At 44.9% G+C, this 26,798-nt stretch overlaps 1 protein-coding gene across 1 annotated transcript in view; it reads right to left on the reverse strand.

The window, feature by feature from the left end:
• Positions 1–516: 516 nt before the first annotated feature.
• The window catches only part of LOC307246069 (transient receptor potential cation channel subfamily M member 4-like), a 36,233-nt gene continuing 9,951 nt past the window's right edge, over positions 517–26,798 (reverse strand). The window contains exons 9-27 of the mRNA XM_080021866.1: positions 26,344–26,446; positions 26,092–26,213; positions 23,877–24,179; positions 23,546–23,647; positions 23,321–23,449; positions 22,448–22,577; positions 21,693–21,838; positions 20,258–20,496; positions 19,948–19,997; positions 17,435–17,673; positions 16,036–16,151; positions 11,305–11,437; positions 10,111–10,285; positions 7,864–8,029; positions 7,542–7,723; positions 7,208–7,340; positions 1,595–1,667; positions 1,391–1,484; positions 517–828 (exon numbers count right to left, since the gene is read on the reverse strand). Coding sequence (XP_079877992.1) covers positions 797–828; positions 1,391–1,484; positions 1,595–1,667; positions 7,208–7,340; positions 7,542–7,723; positions 7,864–8,029; positions 10,111–10,285; positions 11,305–11,437; positions 16,036–16,151; positions 17,435–17,673; positions 19,948–19,997; positions 20,258–20,496; positions 21,693–21,838; positions 22,448–22,577; positions 23,321–23,449; positions 23,546–23,647; positions 23,877–24,179; positions 26,092–26,213; positions 26,344–26,446 — 2,667 coding nt within the window. The 3' untranslated portion in view covers positions 517–796. The remainder of the gene's footprint in view (positions 829–1,390; positions 1,485–1,594; positions 1,668–7,207; positions 7,341–7,541; positions 7,724–7,863; positions 8,030–10,110; positions 10,286–11,304; positions 11,438–16,035; positions 16,152–17,434; positions 17,674–19,947; positions 19,998–20,257; positions 20,497–21,692; positions 21,839–22,447; positions 22,578–23,320; positions 23,450–23,545; positions 23,648–23,876; positions 24,180–26,091; positions 26,214–26,343; positions 26,447–26,798) is intronic.

The raw sequence follows: 26,798 nt of genomic DNA on the forward strand, positions 1-26,798 counted from the left end.
ACACCTCTCTCCCTCTGGTCTAATTACTTTCTGTTCAGTGAGTTATTGATGTGAACCTAAAATCTGTCACTAATTAGGGTCAGGGTCAGCCCCCCTCCGAAGCAAGTTGTGTGTGTTTGCATGTTGTGTGTGTTTGCATGTTGTGTGTGTTTGCATGTTGTGTGTGTTTGCATGTTGTGTGTGTTTGCGTGTTGTGTGTTTGCGTGTTGTGTGTTTGCGTGTTGTGTGTGTTTGCGTGTTGTGTGTTTGCTTGTTGTGTGTTTGCGTGTTGTGTGTGTTTGCATGTTGTGTGTGTTTGCATGTTGTGTGTGTTTGCATGTTGTGTGTGTTTGCATGTGAGTGTTTGCATGTTGTGTGTTTGCATGAATGCATGTGTTCCATGCAGTGTGCTGTGCTGCGTGACGATGAAACATTCTTCGTCTTCTTCTTCTAATTCATTGGAACATCAGTTGCAGTGGAACCAGTTAATGAGTCCAGTAAGAAAGCAATTTATAAAACATCATTTATTGGGTAAAATATGACATTATTATCACTGATTGCTATGGAAACAGTTAATTTCTTCAGGAAAAAATTATATTTTTAAATCAATTATTTAGCGATGGTTGAAAACAGCTTCTGTAGTAAAAACAGTAAACAAGATGAAATCAATTCAAACTGATCCCAGATAGAAATTCATAAAAACACAGTAGAAATACAGTCCATGGCTTTTTTACATTCTATCATGTTTATGTATTTTCCTTGTTCAAGTTTTGAACGAGATTGCGAAAAACCTGGAGGCAGGGCATGAACAACCGCTTCAGGTCAAGGTAGACGAGCCAGCAAAGGAATCTGATGGAAGAGAGGGAGAGAGAGAAAATTAAGTAAGTTATCCACTTATTAACCGGAGGGGAACGGAGACAATGTACTGCTTAATCTGTGGGATTATACATTTCGGTCCAAAAATCTATTTTATTCAGCGTTTAACTGCAACAAGTTGTTTTCCATAGGTCCTAAATGGAGTATGAACAATTGAGTAACATACTCTGTAGCGTGTCCACTTCATGAGGGGTTAACCATAGGATATAACTGTGTGTCACCTGCACAGCATTGTAATAAGCACCTTAAAATGCTGATAATCTGTACAAGAGGAAGAATGTTTCAAGAAAACAGAAAGGGGTCCAGAATGGAACCCTGTGGAACACCTGAGAAGTCACAACAGATACTGAATAACTCCAGTTAGACATTCCTGAGAGCCTCTCAAACAGTTCAGTGATCCATAGGATCCACAGTGATCAATGAGATCAATAAGATGAATAACGTCCAGCGGCGATCAATAACACCCAGCAGTCATCAGTAACAAGTGGCAGGGATCAATAACATCCAGCAGTGATCAACAAGACCCCCCCCTCACCTCTGAAGGTGGGGGGGGGGCGAGGGGGTTTGACCAGGGTGCTCTGGGCCAAGGAATCCACAATCCAGCTCAGCGCAGCAGAGCAGTACTCCATCTGCAGGGAATAGAACCCACAACCCTGTTAGTGCCTTGCTCACAGGAACAGAACCCACAACCCTGCAGTGACAGCGGCTCGCTCCAGGATATCGAACCACCGACCCTCACCTCGCTCTCCAGCGTCCTTAGTCTGTGGTCGTAGTCTGGGCTTCCACTGAGCTGTTTGATCACCGTGTCCACTCTGAGAGACAGTTACAAGGTACTCATGTAGTAACCATCTAGTAATAAGACGGTTATACCCTAGTACAGTTACAAGGTACTATCATGTAGTAACCATCTAGTAACAAGACGGTTATACCCTAGTACAGTTACAAGGTACTATCATGTAGTAACAAGACGGTTATACCCTAGTACAGTAACAAGGTACTATCATGTAGTAATAAGATGGTTATACCCTAGTACAGTTACAAGGTACTATCATGTAGTATCAAGACGGTTATACCCTAGTACAGTTACAAGGTAGTATCATGTAGTAACCATCTAGTAATAAGACGGTTATACCCTAGTACAGTTACAAGGTACTATCATGTAGTAACCATCTAGTAACAAGACGGTTATACCCTAGTACAGTTACAAGGTACTATCATGTAGTAACCATCTAGTAATAAGACGGTTATACCCTAGTACAGTTACAAGGTACTATCATGTAGTATCAAGACGGTTATACCCTAGTACAGTTACAAGGTACTATCATGTAGTAACAAGATGGTTGTACCCTAGTACAGTTACAAGGTACTATCATGTAGTAACCATCTAGTAACAAGACGGTTATACCCTAGTACAGCTACAAGGTACTATCATGTAGTAACCATCTAGTAATAAGACGGTTATACCCTAGTACAGTTACAAGGTAGTATCATGTAGTAACAAGATGGTTATACCCTAGTACAGTTACAAGGTAGTATCATGTAGTAACCATGTAGTAATAAGACGGTTATACCCTAGTACAGTTACAAGGTACTATCGTATTATATAGTAATGATGTAGTAATAAGGTACTATAATGTAGTAATTATGTAATAATAAGGTATTATTATGTAGCAATGATGTAGTAATAAGGTAGTATAATTTAGTAGTAAGCATGTAGTAATACGGTACTATCATGTAGTATCATGTGATATCATGTAGTAATAAGGTAGTATCATGTAGTATCATGTAGTAACAAGGTACTATCATGTACTATCATAGGACAGTCGCCATGCTATTTCATCAACCATACCAGTCATCATAAATAGCAAATGGCAGGGTAAAATGCATGATTACAACTACAAAATTCATGAAAAGCGTCCTAGAAGTCTTAAAACAGTACATATCTCTACTACAAAAGCATCTCCTCCTGCTCCATCTCAAAATGCCCAGCATCTGAAACTGGCCCTCCTTAATATTAGATCATTAAATAACAAATCCTTTCTAGTTAATGAACTGATTAAGGACAATAGCTTAGACTCCTTATGCCTAACGGAAACCTGGTTAAACGATGATACAACAACAATGATAGAAGCATGCCCACCAAACTATAACTTTCACCAAGTATCTAGGAAATCTAAAAAAGGAGGAGGAGTCGCAGCTATTTTCTCGTCTAAACTGCAATTCAAACTCATTGAGATGGGCAATTTCACAGCAATTGAATATCTTGCCATCGAGCTCACAACAGAACAAATACTCTTCGTCATAATATCCCAAGCATTCACCAATATTTATACAGGAAATGTCTGAACTACTATCACTATGTGTCACCAGATATGATAAAATAGTCCTAAACGGTGACCTTAACATCCACGTCAATAAAACAACAGACCCCCGAACTATTTAGCTTCTAAATCTTCTAGACAGCTTCGATCTAACTCAACACATAACCGATTCAACTCACCGGAAAGGAAACACACTAGACCTAGTGATAACAAGAGCGGGGACAGTAGCTCAGGCGGTAGAGCTGGTGGTCTAGTGATGTAAAGGTTGCTGGTTGGATCCCAGGCTCCTCCTGCTAGCATGCTGTAGTGTCCTTGAGCAAGACACTTAACCCCTCATTGCTCCTGATGGCTGCGTCCGTCGCTGTTTGAATAATTGTAAGTGGCTTTGGATAAAAGCGTCTAATCAATGTAATGTAATGTAACAATTGGCCTAAACTTAAATAATGTCTCAGTTACAGATCTACCACTTTCAGATCACCTCTGTATTTTCTTTGAGCTAACCATCGCAACCAACATAACAAACCCAACAAACAACTCCTAACCCAAAAAAGATATCTAGATGACAAAGCTGTAGAAAACTTCACAGAAGAATTCAGTCTATATAAGCCAAATCAGGAATGCTCCCTTAATTAAATGGTGGACAATCTCAATGACGCCCTATCATCTGTGTTAGATTCGGTAGCCCCACTGAAAACCCAAAATAAAGAAGTTGTCAGACAAAACATCCCCATGGCTGAAAATGAAAAATGTCAGTGAAGGAAAAAGAACATTCGGCGCAGCAGAGAGAAAATGGAGAAAAAGAAAATCCACCATTCATCACCAGATCTACAAAAATGCACTAACTAAGTATAACAGGACCATTCGCCTAGCCAGAAAAACATACTTCTCTAATATCATTACAAACAATGCTGGAAACTCCAGAGTTCTCTTCACCACTATCGATCAGCTTCTAAACACTGTCCCCGCCCCCCCACTATCGTCAACCGATAAATGTGAAGAATTGGCTCAGTTCTTCAAGAACAAGATAATTTCGATCAGAGCTAATATCTCTAGCAGTGGAGCTGTTACAGATACTGACAGGCCCTGCAATATAACCATGAGTAAGTTCACTTGCATCACAATGGGTGAATTACGCAAAACAGTCAAAGCAAATCAACCACATCAGATGTCGATCCCATACCCACAACGTTCTTCAGGCAATTATTTGATAGCATCTCAAGCCCGGTACTGGACATCATAAACACGTCCCTTACAACTGGTGTCTTCCCAGACAGCTTCAAAACAGCCGTAGTAAAGCCTAAACTAAAGAAACCTAACCTGGACTACAACACACTAGCAAATTATAGGCCAATATCAAATCTTCCATTCATTAGCAAAGTACTAGAAAAGATAGTCTCAATCCAATTAAACTAATTTCTAAATGAAAATAAAATACTAGAAAACTTTCAGTCGGGTTTCAGAAGACATCACAGTACTGAAACTGCCCTTACAAAATTAATCAGCGATCTCAGAACAAACTCGGATGCAAATAAAGTGTCTATCCTCATCCTTTTGGATCTTAGTGCGGCCTTTGATACCATCGAACACGACATCCTAATAAATCGACTTGAAAAACATATTGGTTTCTCCGGCTGTGTCTTAAATTGGCTCAAGACATATATCAGAGGGAGGAAGTTCTACGTTAGTCTGGGAAGCAATGTATCAGAGAAATACGAAAGCTGTTACGGAGTTGCACAAGGGAGCTGCGTGGGCCCCCTGCTTTTCTCTCTCTATATGCTACCACTTGGTGACATCATTAGAAAATACAATGTAGACTTCCATAGCTATGCAGACGACACACAACTGTACACATCCACCGAACCAAACGATACAACAGCAACAACATCCATTACAAGCTGCCTGCTGGCAATAAATAAATGGATGAATACAAATTTCCTCAAATTAAATGAAGACAAAACTGAAGTTCCTTTTATTGGTCCCAAATCAAAAAGAGAGACACTAACAAAAAACCTAGGAAGCCTAACTTCCTGGACCAAACCTGAGGTAACCAGTCTCGGTGTCACCCTCGACTCAGACCTAAATTTCAACTCGCATACGAACAAAGTGACCAAAACAGCTTTCTTCCACCTCAGGAACATGGCAAAGGTACGACCATACATAAATACCATACATTTATATCCAGCCGACTAGACTACTGCAATGCCCTTTTCACCGGCTTACCAAAGAAAACGACTGGCAGACTCCAACTTATCCAAAGCTCTGCGGCTAGATTACTAACCAAAACAAAGAGGCGAGAGCACATTACCCCAGTTCTAGCCACCCTTCACTGGCTACCCATAACTTTAAGAATTGATTTTAAGGTCCTGCTACTCACATACAAAGCCATAAATGGACAAGGACCTAGCTACATTGCAAACTCACTAACAAATTACACACCAGCCAGAACACTCCGCTCATCTGACTCAGGGCTATTAGAGATCAATAGAAGCAGTAAAAAATTGATTGGGGATGCAGCCTTTGTTAAATATGCCCCAAAACTATGGAATACACTAACCACAAATATCAGGGAAGCAAACACATTGGATATATTCAAAAGGCAGCTTAAAACATATCGCTTCACCAAAGCATTTCACTCACTACCCCATCCTTGCACTATGATCTGACACATCTCCGATGTGCACTTTTAATACTTTTAATACTACCAAACTTTACATTTATTTTCTTAATCATTATTCTTTCTCCCCTTACTCCTCCTGTATGTTGTGTAATGAAAATCATGGTAAATGAAGTAACCTATCAAAGCACTAGGCTCTGATATGATGCAAATAAATATGTTTGTATATGTATGAAACCAGATCATGATAACCAAAAGTAACCTATTAGAACACTAGGATCTAATACGATAAATTAGTATGTTCATGTCTGCTGTGCAACTAGATTATGATAACTCAAAGTAACCTATCAGAACACCAGGATTGGATACAATGTTGATTATTGCTCTTACTGTTTTTATTGTTTTTATATTTCTAACTGTCTTCCATAATAACTGCACTTGCCACTTGCCTATTGTTTTTAAACTACTGATGTGAAGCACTTTGCGCTGCAATCCTTGTATGAAATGTGCTATACAAATAAAATTGTATTATTTTTTTTATGTAGTAATAAGGTACTATCATGTAGCATCATGTAGTATCATGTAGTATCATGCAGTAATAAGGTACTATAATATAGTATCATGTAGTATCATACAGTAATAAGGTACTATCATGAAGTATCATGTAGTATTATGCAGTAAGAAGGTACTATCATGTAGTATCATGTAGTATCATGCAGTAATAAGGTACTATCATGTATTTTCATGCAGTAATAAGGTACTATCATGTAGTATCATGTAGTATCGTGCAGTAATAAGGTACTATCATGTAGTTTCATGTAGTATCACATAGTATCATGTAGTATCATGCAGTAATAATGTACTTTCATGTAATATCATGTAGTATCATGCAATAATAAGGTACTATCATGTAGTATCATGTACTATCATGTAGTATCATGTAGTATCATGCAATAATAAGGTACTATCATGCAGGATCCTGCAGTATCATGCACTATCCTGCAGTAATAAGGTACTATCATGTAGTATCATGCTGTATCATGCAGTATCATGCAGTATCATGCAGTATTATGCAGTATCCTGCAGTAATAAGGTACTATCATGTAGTATCATGCAGTATCATGCAGTATCATGCAGTATCATGCAGTATCATGCAGGGGATGGTAGCTCAGGAGGTAGAGCTGGTGGTCTAGTCATCTAAAGGTTGCTGGTTGGATCCCAGGCTCCTCCTGATAGCATGCTGTAGTGTCCTTGAGCAAGACACTTAACCCCTCATTGCTCCTGATGGCTGCGTCCGTCGGTGTTTGAATAATTGTAAGTAGCTTTGGATAAAAGCGTCTGATCAATGCAATGTAATTGGTAATGTAAAAAAAATCATGCAGTACCATGCAGTATCATGCAGTAATTAGGTACTAACTTGACAGACATCCTCTTCAGCCTCTCAGAGTCGCTCCCTCTCTGGATCTTACTTTGCTCCGTCAGGAAGTTTTCCTTCTGGATGGACTCCCAGGTCATCAGCCTGTTGGCTGCTCTGCCGTGCAGCTTCAGGGCTGAGAACCACATGTTGATCATCACCTCATACCAACTACTTCTCCTGCTCTGCCCTACGCTCAGCTACCTGCTGCTTCTTACAGACAGACAGACACAGACAGACGTCTGTCTGTCTGTCTGTCTGTCTGTGTGTGTGTGTGTGTGTGTGTGTGTATGTGTGTGTCTGTGTGTGTCTGTGTGTGTGTGTGTGTTCTACACACCAAAGTGGTGCACCTTGACAGAGGGGATCTTCCTAATGTGCCTTTTGATGAAGAGGTGGAGGTGAGAGAGGATGATGAAGGGTGGGGCGAGCGAGGGCCGGGTGTGGTACTCCACAATTAGGTTGTAGCGCTGGAACTTCCAGTACACATCACTGTTCTCCTGCACCTTGGAGAAGGTGGAGCTGGAGGGTGGAGGGAGCATTTGTAAAAGAGAATTTTCTGCCTAGAGCTTTCTGTGTAGAGAAACAGACAGTTCCACATCTGGAGGGACAGATAGTATTCTGTGAGCAGACAGACGGGTAGGCAGACAGACAGGTCCTACCTGAACATGGCGATCAGCAGGTTGATCAGCAGGATGTTGGTGACCAGCAGGTACACCACCAGTAGAACCACCACCAGCCAGTTGCCATACTGGCTCCTGCAGGGCTCGGCGCCGCCCTCTATCTCCGTCAGGTTGGAGGTGCAGCTCATGTCCCAGTCCTTCCCCACTGGGAACACACAATGTCAGAGATATATCCAAAAATATTCAAGTCACTTTTACAGTCACAAACATTGAATTCGATTTTTTGTTCGTATAAAATCAATCAACCTTGTTGGCATTATAAAAAGAAAATGAAATGAAATAATGTCCAAACATATGAATGGAACTCAAGGCAGGAAGCTGCTGAGCTGCAGTTTGGGAAAAGTGATCCTGAAAAGTCACGTCAGCAGACATCGCCCACCAAGGTCCTCTGCCGGGCGTCCCCTGCGGAGCTCCGAGCGCCGCTCGAGGGGCGCAAAGATGAGGACGACGACGGAGACGACGACGACGACGGAGACGGAGACGACGACGACGACGACGACGACGACGGAGACGGAGACGACGACGACGACGACGACGACGACGGAGACTGAGACGACGGCGGAGACGGAGACGGAGTCTACGACAATAACGACGGAAACGATGACGACGACAGAGACGGAGATGGAGTCGACGACGACAACGACGGAGACGACGACAACAACGACGACGACGGAGACGGCGACAACGACGACGACGGAGACGACGACGACGACGACGACAGAGACTGAGACGACGGCGGAGACGGAGACGGAGTCTACGACAATAACGACGGAAACGATGACGACGACAGAGACGGAGATGGAGTCGACGACGACAACGACGGAGACGACGACAACAACGACGACGACGGAGACGGCGACAACGACAATGACGGAGACGACGACGGAGACGGAGATGACGGAGACGGAGACGACGCCGGAGACGGAGATGAGGACGACGCCAAAGACGCCGGAGACGACGCCAACACCGCCCGTCCTGACCCAAGCCAACGCCGGCAGCCAAAAGAAAGGTCATAACCCTGTTTTAGGCACGGCCGGTCAGACATTTTCCCCAGCAGGCTTCTTTCTCAGGCCCCAGGTGGAGTCACTGCCGAGGAGGAGGTGGTGTTTGCAGCGTCAGGTTGCTGACGTCCAGCGTGAACACGCCGTGTTCTCCTCCAGATGAAAGGTTTTGATAAATATTCATGGTGTCATCAGAGCGCCCAGGGGCCTGCAGCTGGAGGTGACGGATGGTGTTTTCACTGCTGGTGTGCACGCTGTGCAGGCTAAACCTCGTACCCTCTGCTGTCATCCTGAAATCTGCTCCACGGAGAAGGCACCGCCCCCTGGTGCTGGAGACCTTACAGCCCAGTGTCTGGTCTTCAAGGAGATTACGGTTCCAGGATGGAACGTCCTTCACGTCAGTGAATGAGCTGAGCTACCGCCCGAGTTTATTACAATGTTTATTAATAAACAGAGGATTGTACTTGAGGACAGCCAGCAGGAGGCTCTGCAGAACAGACGGCCTCTCATTTTAGTTTCACTTGTGGTTTCTCAAACCAGGCTGCACATATTGGGGAGACACATAACTTGAACATTTCGGCTCAAAGTGCAGTTTCACTGGTTCCCACTGGTCCAGAAGCTGGAAGGTGTTTCCTTGGAGCTCACAGAGGTGATCAGAGCGTTACACTCCTTCTTCCATCTTTATTGTTCATGTCGGTCATGCAGAGAAGCATTGTGCTGCAGGGAAAGGAAGAAACAGACGACGGAGGTGCCGAACCAGCCTCCTGACGACTCTGAGGACGAGCGGCCTATGCACCTGCAGGGCGGAGGAGGCGGAGGAGGCGGAGGAGGCGGAGCAGGAAGAGGAGGACGAGGAAGAGGACAAGACACCAGCTCAACGGCAGCCAGGTCGCCCCAGGCTTCAGAAAAATGTGCAAAAAGAGGATGTTGAGCGCTGGACTGAAGGTGTTCACACATACACCACCACATTTCTTTAACACATTGTTTTACAAATGTATCTCCCCTCATGACATGAATGAAGTGTATTATTTAAAATCTCCACTTCAGGGCTGATTTGCTGTCGAGGAGACAACATATAAAAAATATGAATCACTAAAATCTCTAAATAATAACAATCTGTACATCTAAATCAAATTTAATAATATATGTAATAAAAAAATAATAAACATACATAAAATATATGTATAATTAAATATAAACACACATATAAATAACATCAACACACCGTCTATCTCCTCCACCGGTATCTGGCCGAAGATGTGCAGGTACGGGCGGTAGAAGACGCGGCGGAAGATGCGGTCGGGACGCGGGTCGTACGAGTAGATCAAGGCCTGGTTGGCAACACCATACGCCATGAGCCACACCCCCAAGAAGAAGAGGAAGAAGAACACGTCCTTCATCTGGAGAGAGAGAGAGAGAGAGAGAGAGAGAGAGAGAGAGAGAGAGAAGGGATGAGCCACACCCCCAAGAAGAAGAGGAAGAAGAACACGTCCTTCATCTGGAGAGAGAGAGAGAGAGAGAGAGAGAGAGAGAGAGAGAGAAGGGATGGAGGGATGAGCCACGCCCCCAAGAAGAAGAGGAAGAAGAACACGTCCTTCATCTGGAGAGAGAGAGAGAGAGAGAGAGAGAGAGAGAGAGAGAAGGGATGGAGGGATGAGCCACGCCCCCAAGAAGAAGAGGAAGAAGAACACGTCCTTCATCTGGAGAGAGAGAGAGAGAGAGAGAGAGAGAGAGAGAGAGAGAGAGAAGGGATGAGCCACACCCCCAAGAAGAAGAGGAAGAAGAACACGTCCTTCATCTGGAGAGAGAGAGAGAGAGAGAGAGAGAGAGAGAGAAGGGATGGAGGGATGAGCCACACCCCCAAGAAGAAGAGGAAGAAGAACACGTCCTTCATCTGGAGAGAGAGAGAGAGAGAAGGGATGGAGGGATGAGCCACGCCCCCAAGAAGAAGAGGAAGAAGAACACGTCCTTCATCTGGAGAGAGAGAGAGAGAGAGAGAGAGAGAAGGGATGGAGGGATGAGCCACGCCCCCAAGAAGAAGAGGAAGAAGAACACGTCCTTCATCTGGAGAGAGAGAGAGAGAGAAGGGATGGAGGGATGAGCCACGCCCCCAAGAAGAAGAGGAAGAAGAACACGTCCTTCATCTGGAGAGAGAGAGAGAGAGAAGGGATGGAGGGATGAGCCACGCCCCCAAGAAGAAGAGGAAGAAGAACACGTCCTTCATCTGGAGAGAGAGAGAGAGAGAGAGAGAGAGAAGGGATGGAGGGATGAGCCACGCCCCCAAGAAGAAGAGGAAGAAGAACACGTCCTTCATTGATGTGCTTCACTCTGGTCACACGACAGGTCCGTGTCCCTAAATGTCGGCCATGTTGTTTTGTAAAGTTCTCAGTTTAAATAAAGCTGTGAGGGCGTTGCCCACCATCTTGCCCACGATGATGATCTTGGGTCCCAGCTGCCGATGGATCGCAAAGATGTGGATGAGCCGGACGGTGAAGACCATGTAGTCCACACAGAGCATTGCACGGCCAAAGTCGTATGAGTCCCGGAACATCCTGGAAACACAACGGTATTATTATTATATATATTATTATTATTATTATGGGATGCCCCCAAATAGACGACCAAACATGACAATAGTCTTAGGTCGACGAGAAGAGTCTTGGTCGACCGAGCTTTTCATTGGTTGTTCGGTCGCAGTAAAAAGAAACAAAAAAAAAAACAAACAAGAAAAAAAAACTCCATTGGCGACCTGTGCCTTGCCAAGAGTCGAGCTCTAGTGCTGAGGTTGCTGTGTAGTGTATCACTGCTCGTATTGTAGTATTGCAACTTGGACTACTGGATTGACTCTGTACATTTCACTGCTATTTGCTGATCTGCCAACAAGCTTGTGTTCCAGACACACCCCCTATTCAGGTAAGTCCTCTCTTATGTGGGCGTGCTCTTAGCCAGGTGCAACCCTAATCACACGAGCAGCTGTATTCTATCACCTATTTATGGTCCTGCCCTTGAAGCGTTAGCTTCAAGCGTTGGCCCATTTGTAGTCGCTCTCGTGTGAAGACGCTCTGTGTAAAGACGCACGTCTACCTCTGCACGTCAAATAGAAGTGCAGTACTGACTAAATCTGTTTTATTGTTGTCGTTTGTTGTTGTCCTTTGCTGTTGTTTTTTCTTGTTATTATTGCTGGTTCAGTCTTATTTGGCACTTACTTTGTCCTAGCTGGTTAAGGGTGGTACCGGCATATCTGCTGCTAACTGCTCAGCCATCAGCAAGGGTGTGAGCCAAGCAACTCCCTCTAATCAGTAAACCCTTTGTCTAACTTTCTGGGCGTGTCCTCCTTCCGCTGGACAGGGATAAATACCCTGCACTACAAACTAACTCTGAGTCGAGCTCTAGTGCTGAGGTTGCTGTGTAGTGTATCACTGCTCGTATTGTAGTTTTGCAACTTGGACTACTGGATTGACTCTGCACATTTCACTGCTATTTGCTGATCTGCCAACAAGCTTGTGTTCCAGACACACCCCCTATTCAGGTAAGTCCTCTCTTATGTGGGCGTGCTCTTAGCCAGGTGCAACCCTAATCACACGAGCAGCTGTATTCTATCACCTATTTATGCTCCTGCCCTTGAAGCGTTAGCTTCAAGCGTTGGCCCATTTGTAGTCGCTCTCGTGTGAAGACGCACGTCTACCTCTGCACGTCAACCGAAGCAAGGACACTGAACAAGGCAAACCTGCCTTCTTTCTCTCACTCCATACAAAATGTGCTACTACCGCATCCCTACAACTTCAAGGTCACCCAGAAAGCCTTGTTATACCATACGCCGATGCAATCCGGGTAACCTCAGGTCTCTGCAGCAAACATCTTCTGCAAAGACCTCCTTCTCTGTTGGCTTGTGGAATTGTCGATCTGCAGTTAACAAGGCAGACTTCATTTCTGGTCATGCCAACCACCTTTCCTTGGAGCTCCTCGCTCTCACTGAGACATGGATTAAACCGGAAGATAGCGCAACCCCGGCTGCACTCTCCACTAACTACTCATTCTCCCACACATCCAGACCATCTGGCCGTGGCGGTGGGACTGGCCTGCTAATTTCCAACACATGGAAATTTAATCCACTGCTGCCTTTAAACAACTTTGCCTCCTTTGAATATCACGCCGTCTTGGTGAAAGCCTATGTGGTCGTCATCTACCGTCCACCAGGACAACTAGGTGACTTCCTACATGAGCTTGACACCCTGCTGTCATCAATTCCTGAGGATGAGTGTCCCATGCTCGTCCTCGGAGACATGAACATCCACTTGGACAGTGCGAGCTCGGCTGACTTCCTGTCTTTGGTTCGACGTACGACCTAAGACAGATCCCGACTCCACCGACTCACAAGGCTGGCAAAGAGCTTGATCTCATTCTTGCTCGGAGCTGTACCACCGACAACCTATGGGTCACTCCTCTTCATCTCTCTGACCACTTCTTCATCCACTTCAATGTCCAGCTACCAAAACAACCCCCCACCTCCCCACCCATGGTTACTATCCGCAGCAATTTCCGCAACTTGTCTCCCACCCACTTCTCCTCTGTGCTCTCCTCTTCTCTACCGCCCCACGGCACTTTCTCCTCTCTGCAGGTTAATGATGCCACTGACTCCCTCTGCTCCACCTTGAGCTCATGTCTGGATAGCCTGTGTTCACTATCCACCAGACCTGCTCATTCAACCCAGTCGCACCCTTGGCTGACTGACACCCTCCGGACAACGCGCACTGACCTCAGAGCAGCCGAGAAGAAATGGCACAAATCCAAAACAATTGAGGATCTTGCAAGCTCCCAGACACTGCTGTCCTCCTTCTCCTCCAGCATCACTGCTGCCAAGAAGGCCTTCTTCAACGATAGGATCAACGGTGCCACAGACACACGTAAGTTATTCACCACCTTCAAGTCTCTGCTTTACCCTCCACCACCTCCTCCAGCTACTAACCTCACTGCTGACTGCCTTGCCTCCTTTTTTACTAACAAAGTGGCAGCCATCAGCAGCCAATTCACTAAACAACTTACTCACAACCTGTCTTCTCCTGCTAGAGCTGCTGCCAAATCCTTGGTTCTCATTCTGCTAGACTTATCAGCTGCTTTTGACACTGTCAATCATTGCATACTCCTGTCCATACTCTCAAGCATGGGCATAACGGGCAGTGCACTTTCCTGGTTCGAATCTTACCTCACTGGGCGCTCGTTCAGTGTGACATGGCGAGGCCAGCTGTCTGTGCCTCACCACCTCACCACAGGGGTGCCCCAAAGCTCGGTGCTAGGACCCCTCCTCTTTGCCATATACACCACCTCACTGGGCCCGATCATCCGCTCACATGGCTTTTCATATCACTGCTATGCAGATGATACTCAACTCTATCTGTCCTTCCCGCCCGATGACCCTACTGTCTCGACGCGGATCTCGGATTGTCTCGCTGACATATCCACATGGATGAAGGATTATCATCTTCAACTAAATCTGGCGAAAACGGAACTGCTGGTCTTCCCGGCCAAACAAGGTATTTATCACAACATTGATATTAAAATTGACTCTCTATCTCTTGTTCCTACCAAGGCTGCAAGGAATCTTGGTGTCATTATTGATGACCAACTGACATTCTCGGACCATGTTGCCGCTGTCTCCCGGTCCTGCCGCTTCGCACTACTCAACATCCGAAAAGTCAGGCCGTACCTGACCCAATATGCCACTCAACTGCTGGTACAAACCTTGGTGATGTCCCGTCTCGACTACTGCAACGCCCTCTTAACAGGCTTGCCGGCCTGTGCGGTGAAGCCACTACAGATGATACAGAATGCGGCGGCGCGACTGGTGTTCAACCAGCCAAAGAGGGCACATGTCACTCCGCTGCTCATGGAGCTCCACTGGTTACCTGTAGCCGCCCGCATCAAGTTCAAGTCTCTTATGCTGGCCTACAGAGTGATTGCTGGGAATGCTCCCACCTACTTAAATGCTCTTGTAAGAGCACATGTTGCCCCCCGGATGCTGCGCTCGTCAAATGAGCGTGGCCTGGCTCTGCCGGCCATACAGCCACAGCAATCCAGGTTATTCTCATTTGTAGTTCCACGTTGGTGGAACAAGCTGCCAAAAATGACCAGAGCGGGGACCTCCCTCTCTGTCTTTAAGAAGCACCTGAAGACCCAGCTCTTCAGTGAGTACCTCCTGTCCTAACCTACAATTACTTAGCACCACCTTGCAGTATTTATTGTTACACCAATGTTATTACACTAATCTCTGTCGCAATGTAGCTGAATGTTATTCTCCCTTGTAAGTCGCTTTGGATAAAAGCGTCTGCTAAATGACTAAATGTAAAATGTAAATGTAACATGAACCTCACACCTGTATTGCTGGAGTTTCAAATTAAAAGCCCTCTACACGGGTGTATGAAACTCTAGAGGGCTTTTAATTTGAAACTAATATGAACATAAATGTTCAGCCTCCTCCCAATAATTGGTTGTTCCGACACATCGGGAACAGGGATGTTCCTAGGACTCATTTCCCTTTTAGATGGAAGTTAAGTGTGTGAACAACGTTTGTTTTAACACTGTTTCTCAGCCCGGTAACTGAAACCATTTTCTGATGCCCCAAAAACATTTATTGAAAAAATTAAATTTATATCATAAACGTGCAGCGATTAGTCGACTAATGGCTTGAACTTAAAGTAGAATAGGACAGTCTTTAGCCGGGGGCAGCCCTAATAATTATTATGGGATGCTGGATTCTGATGTGTTAACAAAGCTGCTGTTGCCATGGGCGTCCACTTCACTTATTCTCCTGGTTTCATGTCCCTCCCATCACTCTTACACGCTCACATGCTAATGCTAATGCTAGTTAGTGCTGCCATCTTGTGATGCTACATAGAAGCTGGACGGACGCCAACGTGCCGTTCAGCGTCTCATTTCACCAGCAACACTAATGTGAAATTTAACATTAATGACAGTTCAGTCTAATGTAGGGAGAAGTTGTTTGGCAGCCGTGTAATGAGTAGGATAACGTGCATCCAGAGGGTCGTTATCTCTGAATAACACCCTGATACCAGACCCCATCTGCCGGTCGGGCTGTTTTAAGAAAATGACCGGCTGGCTGCACGTTATCCCTTTACCTGATAAAACCATGTACCTGCAGGTGAGTCCGATGATGAAGAGGATGATGGCGGCGAGGTCGCACTTGTTCCACACGTCCTGCGTGTAGACCCTTATCCTCTGACGAAGAGTCAAGCTTCCCACCAGGAAGGTCTGGAGGACGTTAAAAATAGAGACAATAATAATAATAAGAAGAAGAAGAAGAAGAAGAACTACACTAATAATAATAAGCATAACAATAACAATGATAATAATAAGCATAACAACAATAATAATAATAACAATAAGCATAACAATAATAATAATAACAATAATAATAATAAAAATAATAATAATAACAATATAATAACAATAATAATAAGCATAACAATAATAATAACAATTATAATAATGATAATAAGCATAACAACGACAATAATAATAATAATAATAATAAGCATAACAACAACAATAATAATAAGCATAACAACAACAATAATAATAACAATAAGCATAACAATAATAATAATAACAATAATAATAACAACAACAACAACAATAATAATAATAATAATTAATAATAATAATAACAATAATAATAATAACAATAATAATAAGCATAACAATAATAACAATTATAATAATGATAATAAGCATAACAATTATAATAATGATAATAAGCATAATAATAATAATAATAATAATAAATATAGCTGCAGGCAACAATACACAAGGTCCAATTTAGTCGTGTTAGGTACATTTTACAGGTTTCCAGGGTTTCCTAAAACACATCATATTGCACTTACATCACTGGATGTTCCTCTTGTGTCTTTAGTTTAAATATCCCTCAAAAACAGTGTTTTAACAATTACAATCATTCCTGGATGAAAGGGACGCTTCCTCCAAAGGTTTTTAGAACTTCCTGCAAAAACGCCTTCAGTGAACGATTGTAGTTTTCGGGGTTTTGTGTAACGCAGCACGAGTTACATTTTTCCGAGTTTCCATTAAACGCAGCGTCCGGTTGTCCTGTGGCTGGATGTGATGTGAATGAGTTTAGAGAGAGGAAGCTTGGACTTCTATAACTTCGGATGATGATGTCACAAAGTGCCCCGCACCTCAAACAAATCAAATCAGCCAACGTTCGACGCTCTTCTACTTCCAGTAAAATTACAACAGTTTTTCACTAATTCCAGCTCAAAGCGTATATCGATATTGATCAAACTCGAACGACAAGACTGAAACGTCCCGGGTTCTAACGACACCTTAACCATGTCTGTGCGTACTGCGTTGCCGTGTTCCAGACACTTTTAGCCCTAAAGATCAGATTTAATCAGTCCCTGCAGGGAAATCAAGGTTTTACCATCAAATAGTCAACGCCAGTTCAACCAAACATGTGAGTGCGCAGTGGGCGGCACCAGAACCATGCGGCGGCGGCTGGTATGAGCCGGGTCACGCACCTCGCGGATCTCCTCGCACACGATGGTGAACACCCAGAAGTAGAGCACCAGCTCCGACACCGCCGGGCCACCAGGGGGCGGAGCCTGGAAGTCTACCAGCAGCACGTAGGCGAACAGCAGCAGGAACAGGAAGTACATCAGCACATTGCCCAGGAAGGCGGTGACCGGCGCAAACCAGAACTGCCGCCATCTTGAAACCACAAAGGGACGCTTGGGGTGGGGCGGGGGCTGGTGGACCCCTGCGAGAGGGGTGGTCAGAACGGGACAGAATTATTCCAATAATAAATACACACACACACACACACACACACATACAAACACACACAGTATATATACACATATATATATATACACATATATATATATACACATATATACACACACACACATATATATATATATATACACACACACACACACATATATACACACACACACACACACACATATATACACACACACACACACACACATACACATACACACACACACACACACACACACACACCACACACACACACACACACACACACACACACACACACTACTCACAAAAAGTTCTGGATATTTGGCTTTCGGGGAAAATTTATGGAAAATGTAAAAAGTTGACGCTCCAGTGATATGATGAAAGTTGGGCATTTAAGTAGAAGATACAATGGTGATTTCTTCATCTCAAACATTAGTTAAAACAAAAGCTAACCAGTGGTGAGTTTACCACAACAACAAATGTCAATGTCTCAATAACTTGTCATGTGCCCTTGAGCATCAGTTACAGCTTGACAACCACGTCTCATGCTGTTCACAAGTCAACTTATTGTTTGCTGAGGCCTGGCCCCCCACTCTTCTTGAAGGGGGCCCTCAGGTCATTGAGGTTCTGGGGCACAGAGTTAGGAGCCTCTACACGGCCACTCAGCTGATCCCAGAGGTTTTCTATGGGATTCAGGTCTGGAGAAAGTGCAGGCCACTCCATTTGAGGTGCCCCAGTCTCCAGCAGCCGTTCCCTAATGATGCCTCCTCCATGAGCTGGAGCGTTGTCGTCCATGAAGATGAAATGTGTTGTTCATGCAGGAGCACAATGACTGGATGAATGATGTCATTCAGGTAGTATGGGCTTGTCACTGTACCATTCACAAAGTGTAGGGCAGTTCTGTATTGACTAGACACACCTGCCCACACTGTAACACCACCACCACCACCAAAGGCTCGTCTGGTGACAACAGTGGCTGATGCGTAGCGCTCTCCTTGACGTCTCCATCATCTCTGCTCAACGTGAATCGACTTTCATCAGAGAACAGCACTGAGGCCCCTGGTCCCTCGTCCAGCGTCAATGCTCCCTGGCCCCTGCAAGACCATGATGCCTGTGCCTGGTGGTGTGGTCAGGCACCCTTGCAGGTGGTCTAGCACGCAGACCACGCTGATGTCAACGGTTTTGAATGGTCTGACGTGACACTTGGTGCCTCTCACCTCCCTTCAATGTGCCTGGAGTTGAGTGGCATCATCATGCGGTTGCGCAGGGCACTGTTCACAATGAAGCGCTCATCAGTGTGGGATGTGGCCAAAGGACGTCCACTTCAATGCCTTTCTGTGACTCTTCTAGTCTCTGTATCTCTGTTGCAACCTGCTGATGACACTCTGTGACACTCTAAGCTCAGTGGCCACTTCCCTCTGACAACATCCTGTTTGAAGCCTCGCAAGGCGAGGTGCTGTTGATCAGTTGTTAGGTGTCTTGGTCTCATGATGTCAACATGTGAACAGCATGATGAAGAGGACTTTAAATACCAACTCTAATTGAACCAGGACATGTATTGCTGGATTCATGGATCAAACACCTGTTGTGAATTTTTCCATTCAGCTCCTTGTTAGAGAACAGCAAGTTGTGCAAAAAGTACTGAAACATTGAACAGTTGGACATGTGCATTCAAAGGTTTAGAGAAGGTCAAATTAAGTTCACCTGTATAGTGCATTTTAGGTTCATCCTGAAATTTCAGCCAAAAGCCGAATATCACTACTTTTTTCTGAGTAGTATATGTATATATATATATGTGTGATGCCTGGGGCGCTGTGGGCACCGTGCTCCGGTGGGTTATCTCCCAAATAGGAGCCTTTCTGTGTGGAGTTTGCATGTTCTCCCTGTGCTCACATGGGGTTTCCTCCATCTAACATCAGTGCGGACCCCCACCCAGAACATGCACATCATGGTCTGACCAGTGATGGACATATGGAACCAGGTCCCCGGGCGTCATTGAACGCTGCCCCCCGGAGGAAGGACAAGCCAGGACGGTTAAATGCAAAGAAACCATTTCACCAGCACCATCCAAACCATCCATCGTGTGTGTGTGTGTGTGTGTGTGTGTGTGTGTGTGTGTGTATGTGTGTGTGTGTGTGTTGTAGTGGCATGTCATGTGACATGAATGAATGGCTATTTCTTATGACGTACCAGCTAAACAAAGTACCAAATACGGTATTCTTTTTCAACAAAATAATGTGATGGATTTCCACTTTAATGAGCTCACCTGTCAGGGCAGCAGACCTGGGGCTGTTCAGGCCTCGTGCATCAGCTTCACTGGAACAAAAGAAAACCACCATCAAACACTGATTCTATCACAGTAAATAAACTGTGGATTTCACTGTTAAAATGTTTTCTATTTGCAGAATTAAACTCAACTGACACTGCATTAAATAACTCAACTTCAAAGCAAAATGTCTGATTTAACCAAGTATGAAAATATACAATCTACTCTAATCCAATGAATCTGAATCTAAATGAGATTTGAGTGAGCATGGAGTTGATGGTGATGGATGTGCGGGCGTGGGTGTGGTTACACATGTTTGATGTCGGAGAAGGAGAACACCGTGGTCCCGTAGAGGCTGTTGTCTCGGCCCAGCGCCTCCTCCTCGCTGCGTCTCCCTCCCGCCTCCCCCTCCTGCTCCTCCTCCTCCTCCTCCTTCCTGAAGGAGATCAGACGGGTGTAGCACAGCAGCGGGCAGAAGAAGGTGAGGAGCAGCTTCCACACCTCCGTGCTCCTCCTCATGTCGCCCCACCAGATCTGGGACAGCAGGGTCTGGGCAGAGATGGAGTAACACAGTCAGCACTCTGGGAGGAGGAGGAGTCAAGTTGGAGTAGGAGTGGTACTGGAGGAGGATGAGTAGTAGTAAAGTATGAGTAGGAGTGGTACTGGAGGAGGATGAGTAGTAGTAAAGTATGAGTAGGAGTGGTAGTAGTAGTAGTAGTAGTAGTAGGAGTAGTCAAGTAGGAGTAGGAGTGGCAGTAGGAGGAGGAGGAGTAAAGCAGAAGTAGGCGTGGTAGTAGGAGGAGGAGGAATAGTAAAGTAGGAGTAGGAGGAGGAGTAGTAAAGTAGGAGTAGGAGTGGTGGTAGGATGAGATTCAAGAGGTTTATTCGTCACATACATATACATACTTTCATACATACACACTACAGTATATGCAGTGAAATGCCAATCAGTAGTAGTGGAGAAGTAGGAGTGGTAGTAGGAGGAGTAGTAGAAAAGTAGGAGAGGTAGGAGTAGGAGGAGGAGTAGTAAAGTAGGAGTAGGAGTGGTGGGAGGAGGAGGGGTAAAGTAGGAGTAGGAGTGGTAGGAGGAGGAGGAGTGGTAAATCGGGAGAGGTAAAGTAGTAGGAGTAGTAGAGTACGAGTAGGGGCAGTAGAGTAGAAGTGGGGGTAGTAAAGTAGGAGTAAGTGTAGTAAAGTAGAAGTAGTAGATAGGCGTAGTACAGTAGGAGTAGTAGAGTAGGAGTAGTAAAGTAGGAGTATGGGCAGTAACGTAGAAGTAGTAGATAGGAGTAGTAGAGCAGTAAAGTAGGAGGAGGAGCAGTAAGGTAGTCAGAGTAGTAGAGTAGTAGTAAGACCAAAAATCAGTAGCAGGAGTAGTAAAGTAGTAGTGTAGGAGAAGGATACAAAGTAGTAGTAGTAAATTATGTAAAAATTATATTTTCTATGTACTGTTGATGTACAGTATATTGTCATCAATAGGGGGGCAAGGAAGTAGCAGCAAAGTAGGAAAGCACCACTACTACTCTACTCAAATCAAATCTACTCTAGTAGTAAAGTAGGAGTAGTAGATAGGAGTAGTCTGATCTGTTTTAATCCAATCTAATATAATAGAATCCACTGGAATAGACTTTCTTTTAAATAAGTCCAATCTACTCTAATACAGCGCACAGCAAATCCACAGTCCGGCATCTTTAAGGTGGAGTAAACACATTTGGAACGCAGCGCAGAGCAGCTCCGCCCCCCACCTGCACTCCGTCGTGGCTGAAGAAGAGGCGAGCGTCTGCAGCCATGGCCATCTGCAGGCAGGTGGCGCCGCCCCACACCGGAGACTTCCTGATGAGCAGCGTGAAGGAGCGGCTCTCACTGCTCCGGTAGCAGCAGCTCAGCACATCTGAGGAGCAGCGTGGGCAGAAGAACTGCTTAGAACAACAACAACAACAAAATTAATAGAGAAATTCACAGGGTCCAGGTGGGTCGTGTTAGTTACGAGTTGCAGTTTTCCAAGTTCCTGCAGCTGCCGTGCGAAGCAACCAATGCACACGAAGGAGCCAATCCCTTCGCTCTCAACTCCTCCCTCAAAATATAGACCGATGTGGATACTTTGATGAACTAACTACAATTCAACATGACATATAACCAAATGAATTGTCCGTAATGGAACACAGTCATATATTTTAATGACAAAAAATCTGGCTTTGACTATGAAATATAACGTTTATTGTAGACTACAACTACTTGGAATTTGACTTACTATGGAAGGGCAAAATACATGTATGTAATGCTACTACTCGTAGTTCTCCAAATATAGATCGATGTGGATCAAACTTGGACCACAAAATGTCTGAAATTCCCCGGCTCCACCGACGCTCATATCCGTGGGTTTGACGGCTGCCGCGCGCCAGACACTTTCAGCCAGAAAAATGCCAAGGAGAAAAAAATGACGATAAAAGTCAGAACAAACACAACAGGGTTCCAGCCCTGCTGATGGTGCACGTCTCACCGTGCGCCAGGTTCTCGAACCTCTGGGCCAGTTCCTTCATGGACACTTTGGTCTCCGTCTCACTCTCCAATTTGGACATCTCCCTCAGGAGCTTGGAGCCACAGAGAGCAGAGAGGACCGACTCTCCAGCCTGGGGGAGAAGGGGGAGCCCGATTATTACGTTTTCAGTTTCTCAAACATAGCAACAGACTATACACTTATTTTATTTTATTTCATACGGAAAGTGAAAACAGGCAACCAGGCCGCACAAGATGGTTCACAAATCTGGTTGCCCGGGGCAATTGGGAAACCATTATTGACGACACTACTGGTACATGAGGTTTTGGGATTTTGGATCGTACCGTTTCCCATTATTGTTGCCCGGTTGCCCACTATTGGCCAGGGCGACTGTGCAACCATTAATGTCTAACGCTAATGCATGTGGCACGGTGCACTGCAGTGCTGCCTCACAGCAAGAAGGTCCTGGGGCGCTGCTGGCACCGTGCTCTGGAGGGTTATCTCCTGATTAGGGGCCTTTCTGTGTGGAGTTTGCATGTTCTCCCTGTGCTCACATGGGGTTTCCTCCACCTAACATCATAAGAACCCCAACAAAAACATGCACAACAGACATCGTTTGACCACCTGCCCCGAGCGGAGGGCAGCTCACGATACAGCCCAACTTCCAACTCCATCGCTGGTCAAACAGTTAGAAGAAGAGGTGGGAAAGGCATTTCACAGCCTGTGTGTGTGTGTGTGCGTGGGTATGTGTGTGTATGTGTGTGTGTGTGTGTGTGTATGTGTGTGTATGTGTGTATATGTCTGTGTGTGTGTGTGTCACAATAAAGACCACACGTATAATAATAACCTTGCAGTATGGAAGGTTTGGGATCGTACCATTTCCCAGAAGAAGACGGCCATCTCACTGCGGTTCTGCAGAACAGCCCAAATGAAGAGCGACGCCCATGGATAGAGACACCTCTGAGACCTGTAGGGGCAGTCCCCCCGGAGGAACTTACTGGCCCTCTGAGAGGAGGAGAGGGATTGGCCATTTAAGGTTTGGTTTAATCATGACATTTAAAGAACTTGGCAGTAATTGAAGATGGTGCGGAAGTGCTCCACCTTCAGGGCCTTCCTCCTGGAGGTGACGTCCTCCATGTTAAGAGCAGAGTAGTAGAACGGCTGACACACGTCCCCCATAAGCAGCTCCAGTACCCCAGAGACCTGTGGACACATCGTACCATCCGATCTATCTACCAGAGACCTGTAGGGGGCGCTCCTCAGTCACATGGAGAACAGAACTATAATGTAATCCTATCCAACCTACTCTTTTCTACAGTACTCTTTTTGAATACACGCTACTATGATCTAATTTCATGTCATCTACCAAAATCTACATCCATGCTGAGTACATGTTTTTACTGGGGTGAGAAACCTTTCATTGTCCTCTCACTTCAAACAGGCTGAAGGTCTTGCCGGGGCCGCTCTGGACCCCGGCCTCCGCCGCTTTGGCAGGGGAGGGGTCCAGGGCGTTGGCCAGCGAGTGGGTGGAGCCTGCAGTTCCCTGGCGCTCCTGCAGGCGGCGCCGCAGCAGCCTGAAGGCCAGCGAGCCCTCGGCCACGGAGCTGAAGAGCTGCTCCAGCCGACCGTAGCTCAGGTAGTCCAGGATGTTCAGGCCGCTCTCCGTGAAGAGACGCACGAACTGGGGCTTGTTGTTCACCAGGGCGTCGGTCATGGAGTCCTCCAGGTCCATGTACTGCAGGGAGACAAGTACTGCTAGTATGACTAGGGCTAGTAGTACTTTTATACTGTATTGCACTGTTAAGATATTAGTAGTAGTAGTAGTAGTAGTGGTAGTACCTTGACCTTCCACTGCATGTAGCTAAGATATAACTACTAGTAGAAGTGGTTGTAGTGGTTGTACCCTGACCTTCCACTGGATGTAGTTAAGATATTAGTAGAGGTAGTGGTAGTACCCTGACCTTCCACTGGATGTAGTTAAGATATCACTAGTAGTAGTAGAAGTAATAGTAGTGGTAGTAGCCTGACCTTCCACTGGATGTAGTTAAGGTATGACTAGTAGTAGTAGTAGTAGTAGTAGTACCCTGACCTTCCACCGGATGTAGTTAAGGTATGACTAGTAGTAGTAGTAGTAGTAGTACCCTGACCTTCCACCGGATGTAGTTAAGATATTATTATTAGTAGTAGTAGTTGTAGTGGTGGTAGTAGCCTGACCTTCCACTGCATGTAGTTCAGATATGAGTGGTAGTAGTAGTAGTAGTAGTAGTAGTAGTAGTGGTAGTACTTGGACCTTCCACTGGATGTAGTTAAGATATGAGTGGTAGTAGTAGTAATAGTAGTGGTGGTAGTACTTGGAGCTTCCACTGGATGTAGTTAAGGTATGACTAGTAGTAGTAGTAGTAGCACTTGGACCTTCCACTGGATGTAGTTAAGATATGAGTAGTAGTAGTAGTGGTAGTACTTCGACCTTCCACTGGATGTAGTAAAGATATGAGTAGTAGTAGTAGTAGTAGTAGTGGTAGTACTTGCACCTTCCACTGGATGTAGTTAAGATATGAGTAGTAGTAGTAGTAGTAGTAGTAGTAGTAGTAGTAGTAGTAGTGGTAGTAGTAGTAGTAGTAGTAGTAGTGGTAGTACTTGGACTTTCCACTGGATGTAATTAAGATATGAGTAGTAGTAGTAGTAGTAGTAGTAGTAGTAGTAGTAGTAGTAGTAGCGGTAGTACTTGGACCTTCCACTGGATGTAGTTAAGATATGAGTAGTAGTAGTAGTAGTAGTAGTAGCGGTAGTACTTGGACCTTCCACTGGATGTAATTAAGATATGAGTAGTAGTAGTAGTAGTAGTAGTAGTAGTAGTAGTAGTAGTAGCGGTAGTACTTGGACCTTCCACTGGATGTAGTTAAGATATGAGTAGTAGTAGTAGTAGTAGTAGTAGTAGTAGTGGTAGTGCTTGGACCTTCCACTGGATGTAGTTAAGATATGAGTAGTAGTAGTAGTAGTAGTAGTAGTAGTGGTAGTGCTTGGACCTTCCACTGGATGTAGTTAAGATATGAGTAGTAGTAGTAGTAGTAGTAGTAGTAGTGGTAGTGCTTGGACCTTCCACTGGATGTAGTTAAGATATGAGTAGTAGTAGTAGTAGTAGTAGTAGTGGTAGTGCTTGGACCTTCCACTGGATGTAGTTAAGATATGAGTAGTAGTAGTAGTAGTAGTAGTAGTAGTGGTAGTGCTTGGACCTTCCACTGGATGTAGTTAAGATATGAGTAGTAGTAGTAGTAGTAGTAGTAGTAGTGGTAGTGCTTGGACCTTCCACTGGATGTAGTTAAGATATGAGTAGTAGTAGTAGTAGTAGTAGTAGTAGTGGTGCTTGGACCTTCCACTGGATGTAGTTAAGATATGAGTAGTAGTAGTAGTAGTAGTAGTAGTAGTGGTAGTGCTTGGACCTTCCACTGGATGTAGTTAAGATATGAGTAGTAGTAGTAGTAGTAGTAGTAGTGGTAGTGCTTGGACCTTCCACTGGATGTAGTTAAGATATGAGTAGTAGTAGTAGTAGTAGTAGTAGTAGTGGTAGTGCTTGGACCTTCCACTGGATGTAGTTAAGATATGAGTAGTAGTAGTAGTAGTAGTAGTAGTAGTGGTAGTGCTTGGACCTTCCACTGGATGTCTCCGTTGAACAGCTCGCTCTTGGCGATGTCCACTCTGTTCCAGGTCACAGCCAGTTTCAGCTCCTCAGTGTATGGACTGGCATCACAGGATACACGCTGCTTACTGGCTAGTACACACAAAGTACACACACAGGTAGATACACAAACAATACAGTGTACAGGAGGGTTCTGGGCTAGGTCTAAATCCTGAAAGTGTACTGTGTAGTATCATGGGATCTCCTGGTACTGTACTGGTACCTCCCACTAAGGCCTTGAGCAGGACGGTGTCAAAGTCGTCGGGTCCCTCCTGCTCTCCCTGGTAAACGGTGATCAGGTCCCGGCTCTGGTAGATACTCAGGGCCTGGGGGGGGGGGGGGGGGGAGACAGAGAGACAGAGAATTCACATATAAAGGTACTCCTAAGTTAACGACCAGGTTATATGTCTGTTTGCACACACACACACACACACACACCTCACTTAACGACAGAGTTATATACATACACACACACACACACACACACGTACTCCTCACATAACGACTGAGTTCCGTTCCTAGGACCAGGTCGTTAAGCGAATTGGTCAATAAGCAAGGACCTGTGTTATTTCAGAGTAAGAGGGCGTGCCTGGTATATATAGTATATATTGTGTATATAATATATATAGTTTGTATACTATATTTAGTATATATATATATATATATATATATATATAT

The sequence above is a fragment of the Zeus faber genome (assembly GCF_960531495.2).
Source record: "Zeus faber genome assembly, chromosome: 20".
NCBI lineage: Eukaryota > Metazoa > Chordata > Actinopteri > Zeiformes > Zeidae > Zeus > Zeus faber.